General features: G+C 26.2%; 1 protein-coding gene across 1 annotated transcript; it reads right to left on the bottom strand.

Annotated features, from left to right (window-relative positions):
- Positions 1-314: 314 nt before the first annotated feature.
- On the bottom strand, positions 315-2,161 carry LOC102586496 (cell wall / vacuolar inhibitor of fructosidase 1). Its single transcript, XM_006349783.2, has 2 exons — positions 1,792-2,161; positions 315-824 (listed from the first exon to the last, which is right to left on the bottom strand). Exons 1-2 carry the CDS (start codon positions 2,086-2,088, stop codon positions 606-608), a joined length of 516 nt encoding a protein of 171 aa, XP_006349845.1. The 5' UTR covers positions 2,089-2,161; the 3' UTR covers positions 315-605.
- Between the last annotated feature and the right edge of the window lie 5,466 nt (positions 2,162-7,627).

The raw sequence follows: 7,627 nt of genomic DNA on the forward strand, positions 1-7,627 counted from the left end.
ATTTAATATAATCATAAGATTCAAAAATTTCTTATTTCCTTAAACTCTATATCAGATAGACAAATTAAATCGAAGAGAGTATCAATATTATAGTAGAATAGATATCCTTATTATAATCATAAGATTCAAAAATATTTTTTACTTTCTTAAATTTTATATCAAATAAAATTAGATAAATAAATAAAATTGGAAAAACATCAAAGTTATAGTTGCATAAATCTTTATCATTAAAATAAAGATAAGATTCAAAAATATTTTTATTTTTTTAAAATTCTATATCAAATCAAATCAATAGCAAAAGTTATAGTAAAGACTTATCTAGAAGGGGACAAACATATATTGGATAAGAGTATTACACTTGTACAAATATTCATGATACATTTTTCTTCTAATAATTAAGGGGGCACTTTACACATGTCACTAATTTATGAAATGAAAAAGAGTAGACACCTAACACTAAAAAAAAAAGTTTGGGTAGAAAAAAGGGAAATGGATATGAGATTAAAACCTGACGAATCGAACCCTTACCAGCAAAATAATAATTCAGACAATTTATCAATTAAGTTACTAAAGTTTTTCGATACGTAACATCATGACATGACACATCACAATAAATTTCTTACAATAGCTCTACCAACATCAGAAAGTTCATGAACATCTATATTTAATTTAGAAAGTGGTGAATATTTAATAGTTATAGCTTTAAAATATTCTTCACATTCTTGTGCATCACCAGAAGAACCAACCATTCCATCTTCTGCAAATTTTGGATCACCTTTTGTTAATGCTTCTATTGCTTCTGGCATACTTGCTGTTAAAATTACCTGTTTTGAAACCATATAATAAAATTCAACATGTCATTGATATTCTTCCTGTTTCAATTTATGTAATATTATATTTATATTAATTTATTTAATATGACAATTTCTGATTGACGTTACGCCTTTTATTTTACCCTTAATAATATACTCTTATAGCTAGCTAGCTACACATATCTTATGGTGGGTCTAAAATTACAAGATTCAAAAAAAATTATAACCACATATTATTTATTTTTTTCTTTTTCAATTTATATAAGATTATTTAACTAGATTCAAATTCAAAGTTTTATAAAGAAAGATTTTTTATAATTTGTAATTTAAATAAAGTTGGATAGTTATGTGATTATAAATTATTCTATTGGTAAAAAGAGAAATAAAATAAAATTACTTTTAATTATAGAAAAGTTAAACATTTTTTAAAATGGGCAACACATAAAAGTAAGAGAAGTGTGTTACGTAAAGGAAAAAGCATGTTTAACATCAAAGTTTCAAAAGTTTTATTTTTAAAAAAATCTATATTAAGCCAAATTATGCCACATAAGCAAGAGCCAAAAAAGCAAAAAGAACACTTTCTACGTTTTGTTCAATTTAATCAGACATTATTATTATATTTTTATTTTTTTAAAAAGACGTTTAATACTTATATTAAAAAATTTAAAATTTAAAAATTAAAATTAAAATTTCTTTTAGTTAGATGTTTAGATTAAGCAAAAATTTTACTAGAGAACTAAGATAAACATAACTCCTTATTCAAAGTCGAAATTTTTACTAGAAAGGTAAGATAGACAAATTGAAACAAAAAAAACAAACATAGCTCCTTATCCATCATAGTCGAAATTTTCAGCAAAAAAAGTAAGACAAACAAATTGAAACAGAAAAGACAAACATAACTCCTTATGCATCATAGTCGAAATTTTCATTTAAAAAAAATAGGATAAACAAATTGAAACACGCAAACAAATAACATTACCTTATATGAAAAGGCACAATTCTTCAAAGGATCTTTCCAAGCTTGAGGAGGATTGGAATGCCTAAGTTTTGAAATAGTATTAGCAGCTTGATTAGCTTTAGATTTAATAGCATCAACCATAATTAATGCTAATGTTGTAATATCTCCTGCTGTTTCACTTCTTTTGTCTAAAGACAAAGTTTTCACACACAAATTATAATTTGGTGTGTTCTTGCATGTTGTTTCTACTAGATTGTTATTCCCATTTGTTACTAGTAACATAGCTAGAAACATCATTAGGAAAATGAAAATTTTCATTTTGATATTTTTGGGAAATTAAGAACTAAATGTGGATTTTCTTGTATGGAATATTGTGTGTGTGTGTGTGTGTTTTATATAGTAAATGGATGGATTCAATTGCGTGTTAATCATCTCTTGCTTTGTGTTTTCAGTGGGGTTTGTTTGGGCTTGGTGGGGATTTGGGAGGGGTAAAGGCGGAGTTAGAATTTTCATTAAGATTCATTCAAACATGACATACAAAGAAATCGAAGGGAGTTCAATATCTATCTATATATATATATATATATATTGTAATTTTCTGTCGAATGAATTCATAAATCCTTACTAGCTTCGCCGTTGACCAAAATGCTATGAATACTTATAAGTAAACTTTAAATAATTAAAATTTATGTCTGATGGTAAGTGTTATCTAATCTATTGTCTATTAGATATAACTTTGCAGAACTTATAATTAATTGAACAAGTTTATTGTCTTGAAATATTCTGAACATCTGCTTTATAAGTAGAAAGATCAATTTATATTTATAACTTATATTTGATGGGAGATAAAAGCTTTATCTAACAATTTTTTTAAATTGAAGCAATTTACTTGATGAGTTTGTTAAATGAGATAAAAAAAATTCTAGATCACTTCTTTTTAAGGCTATTTGTGAACTCAGCCCCACTAAAATAGATTGAATTAATAAATAAACGAAAAAATAATCCATTCAAATTTAAAAAATGTTATAATTTCATTAGATAATTTTATCACTTTTAATACTAATCATATTATTTAATACATAAATGATTAAGTTTCTAACGAACAACCAAATGAGCCTTAGATCATTAAATCATACTACTCATTCTAATAAGATAAGACTTTGGAACTACCAAAATGTACACAAACCAAAAGGCATTATTGGACCTTCCTTTTTACACTTGGGAAAAAGACAAGCATGTTTTGTGATGTATCATATGAGTAACAATTTTTGGAAGTTTGTCAGCTTAGAAACTTAACCGTTTTATGATATCAATGAATAAAAATTAGTCAAAAAGAATTGAAAAATTTCTTCAAATAAACTCCTTATAATAAAAGAGAAAGATGAATAACTTTATATTAACATGCGTTTTTGAATTTAATGATAATATAGCCTAAAATATAAATTTTTGTATAATAATTGTATTAATATATAGATATAAATACAATTGTAATGTTATTAATGTAATTTTTCATATAATTGTTAGAGATAAGGGTTCCTTTCATTATCCTTGTGAAAGTGGAATGCATCACTTTATTATGCCTTTCTCTTATCTCTTTCTTTTTGGGTTGATTCCTTGGAACCTTTTGCATGATTGATTTCAGATCGGAGTTAGAGTATTAATTACGAATTTAATAATTTTGATTTAAATTTATATTTTTTTAAAATTTTATTGAATATCCATATATTGTTGTAATTATAATTAATAATCTAAAATGACTAAAATTTAGAATTCGTAAACTTTAAATTCCGACTCCATCTCGAATAATCACCTTTTCCTTGTTTGATTGGATGATATTATCAGATCATTGAGTGATGCAATATATGTCTAGTGGTTGATAAAATTGCACAACATTATTGGTGTGCATTTTTTAAGGCGAATCTAGAAATCTAATTTTGAGATCATTATAAAAACTTTTAAACTTTATTTTTCCGAACAGATATATACATATTATCATTTATTATGTATGATTATAGATGAATTATATATAAACTATATATTTATTTGTTCGATTTTTTAAAATTTAAATGATTGGACAAACGACTATTTAGGTTATAAGTTCCTCTACAAAAAAGCATAAATTTACCTTGGTGATATCATTTCATTATCTTATTTTACTTTCATGATATAATTTCATTATCTTGAGGTTGTTGTGGCACAATTATGAGTTAAAAAGCATTTTGCACTATGCCTACTTTTTGACATTTTTGCATTATATCTTTTATTATCTACTAATTAATTTACTATCTTAGCCAAGTTCAAAACATATATATTCCTTCATTCATAATTAGAAGTCTCAGATTAAAATCATTTTTGACAATAAAAAGCAACATTTGGAGAGCGTCGTCACCAAAAATGAATTTTGTAACGTGCGTTCCAAATTTAATTTAACATCAATATCAAACACCAAACAGAAAATCAATACTTCCTCCATCCCATTTTATGTGGCACTTTTTGGATTTCGAGATTCAAACAAGTCTAACTTTGATCGTAAATTTTTCATAGATCTTTTAAACATTTTGAATTATCAATTATTGTGACTTATAGTACTTTTTACGTAGTTTACAAATATATAAATTTTATTTCAAAAAAATTAAAGATTTCATGCGCAAATTCCCGATCAAACTTAAAATATTTGACTCTCGAAAAATGAAAATTGTCACGAAACATAGTAATTTTTTTCAAAATACACCAATGTACCACTAGTGTCCTTTTCATGATTATAAAACATAAAATATTACTCATTAAATAAATAACAATAATCTGTTTTCTTTACCCCACACCCCATGTGATGAGAGCTGCGCAATTTGTCTAAAAGTGGCCATTGGTTTGTTTTATAAAAAAAGAAATTCAATATTTGCCAAAAATGAAAAAAATGAAAAAGAAAAAAGAGACTCAAATTTCGTGGTTATTAATTCTTTGAAATTTGAAGTCTAAAAAGAGCTTCTTTGAAACTTATTCCATACAAAATTTGAAGTCCAACCAGAGTTAAAAGTATAATAAAAAAGGATCTGAAACCTATTTAACGTAAATTCAAATTAATCAAAATCACAATATAAATATAAAACATCACAATAAAAAGACACAACTCGATATACAAACATCTTCCGTTCACGTAGAGTTTAAGAAAGGACCGCATTTCGAGAGAAGTCCATATTTATGTTGTATATAAGGACCCACATAAGTGAGGGACAACAGAAAATAGGACAGGTGGACACATATTATCCACCAAAGTGATTGAATCAGCATTTCTAGCAGCATCCACTGACAAATAACTATCTGATTTGACACTTCTCCCTATGAATCCATTTTAAAGCATGATTAATTCAAATTAAAAAAAAATGTTATAAAGAGCGTTAAAGACGTTTTTATTTTTAAATCTTGAATTCAAGATACCTGATTAAGAATAAAATATCTTAGATCGCTACTCGTTAACTATCATAAGCATAACTTTTGTTAATAAGAGGGTAGAACGCGCAACATGATGCACTAAAACTTTTGATATGTTCGAAATTCGAAGAAGGATCGGACCACAACGGTATATTTATGTTGTATCTAAGTTTTTGCTTTTAATGAGTCTCTAAAAGTCTAATGGTTCAACAAGTATGAGTATTCATGAATTGTGGGCTTCCTTGTTCTATTGGGCTGTGAATTGTTTTTGGGCTTCAATTTACATAGCCCACTAAACTTATTCTTTAGTTAGTGATTATAAATGGGTGGGAGATATCGTAAATTCGTTCGCAGGTATATATCGCGATAAGTCCTCTGTCTTATTATAGATGTTGTGCCAACTTTTACCAAATTTGAACGATTGCTGACCATCAAATCCCTTGATTTGCAATATTCATCCCGTCACGTAAGTTAGCACAAAATCTTAGCGCAAAATATAATTCCTAAAGTACTCGAGAGACTCAAATATAGTCAATTAAGAAGATGAATAGTTTTTGGGACCACCATTGAAAAAGTATATTTACATTGCATAAGGATTTACAAGTTTATTCATTTTGGAGCCTTTTCAAATATGCGGTGTCTGATGTTTCATATAAGCTAATATTCATATATACATATAAGACTGAAGTTCAGTCATTTTTGTGTTCAACTATTTTTCTCCAAGGCTTGTGATACTCCCATGTTTGAAGTTGTTTCAAAATGAATAAACATATAATTTTTTTGAAAATAAATAAATATATATTAAATAAAAGTGTCCAAATAAAATATTCATAAATTTGTAAGGAAATATAAATATCTACCTTGTGAAGCTTTATATTATACATTTTAGTTAAAAGATAAGAATATGCTCTATTTTTTTAATGTTATATTTTTAATCTTATTCTCACTTCATCTTTTTGATGAGATAGTGGGTTACAGAGTTTCACTCATCTTTAATGAAAATGACAAATTAGCATTTCTTCTACCTTTTCATATTATAAATAACCTTAAAAGCATCATTACCATAATTACTAAATAAAATATCTAAACACACTATCATTAATATTAATTTATTTAGTCAAATAAAACTAGTTATAAATAACACTGAGCTAATCTTCACTTCCACTTTATCAAAAGTCCTAAAGGAAGTTAAAAAAATAAAGGCACTTATATTCCTTAATGCTTTATTCTCCCAACCACTCTAATATAACTTTTTTCTTTATATATAATTATCTCAATCAACTCGTATGCACTTCAATTATTTCACGAAAAAACAACAAATTCAAAGTTATCTTTGAAGAAAATAAGATGAAGATCAGTTTAATTATATTTTAATGACAAGTAGATATGTGATACCATAATTTTTGTTGATAGATCAATAAGTGCTTAACCGCGATATCAAAATAATTTTTAAGCATTTAAGGATTGTGTGGTCTAGTGACCGATAAAGTGAGTTCAAATAAAAATTGATTCAAGTCGTGATGACAAGTATGGGCTACCATAATAACTTGTTGATAATTAGTTCTCATGACATTCGATATCAAAACAATTCTAAACCCTCTAAATTGTGATTTAACGATCAATAAAGTAAGTTATACGGATGACATTGATTTAAGTCTCGATGACAAGTATAGGCTAACATAATTTTCTTGTTGATAGATTAGTGCTTGATTGTGACATTTGACATCAGAATAAATTTTAAGCACCTCAAGATTGTGGCCTAACAATTGATAAAAGTGAACTAAATGAATATTGGTTCAAGTCTTGATGACTAATACATGATTTTTTGTTGTTGATTGATTAGAATCCTAAAAGTGTGATTTAACGATTAATAAAGTGAGTTAAAATAACAAACGATTTAAGTCTCGAAGACAAACATATGTTAACATAATTTTTGTTGATATATTAGTTCTCAATTGTGACATTTCACACTATTATCTTTGGGAGACATCTTATTAACTTGAAATGACAAAGAAAGCGTATATTCGATATTTATATTGAGAAATTGAAAACGTATAATTTTTACATTAAAAAAATATACATGATGTCGAAAACAATATTTTTTTTTCTTTAAAGAAAAATAAAAGATAAGTGACAGCAAACTTATCACCTAATAGAATGCTTGCTTTGTGTGGACGCACCAACCAACCAACCTCGTATCGTTATATCAAATAAAAATTAAAACACTGAGAATTTATATAAAATATAATTCAATGCATCTAGCCAAACTAGCTTAAACACAATTCACATTATTTTCTACATTTGTACAATGTTGGATTAATTCTCAATCCTTTATATACAAACACACACAATAAACAAAATACTGGAATATAAAGTTATATACATATATATATATATATATAAAAAAAAAAAAAAAAAAAAAAAAAAA

This window comes from Solanum tuberosum, unplaced genomic scaffold (assembly GCF_000226075.1).
Source record: "Solanum tuberosum cultivar DM 1-3 516 R44 unplaced genomic scaffold, SolTub_3.0 scf00114, whole genome shotgun sequence".
NCBI lineage: Eukaryota > Viridiplantae > Streptophyta > Magnoliopsida > Solanales > Solanaceae > Solanum > Solanum tuberosum.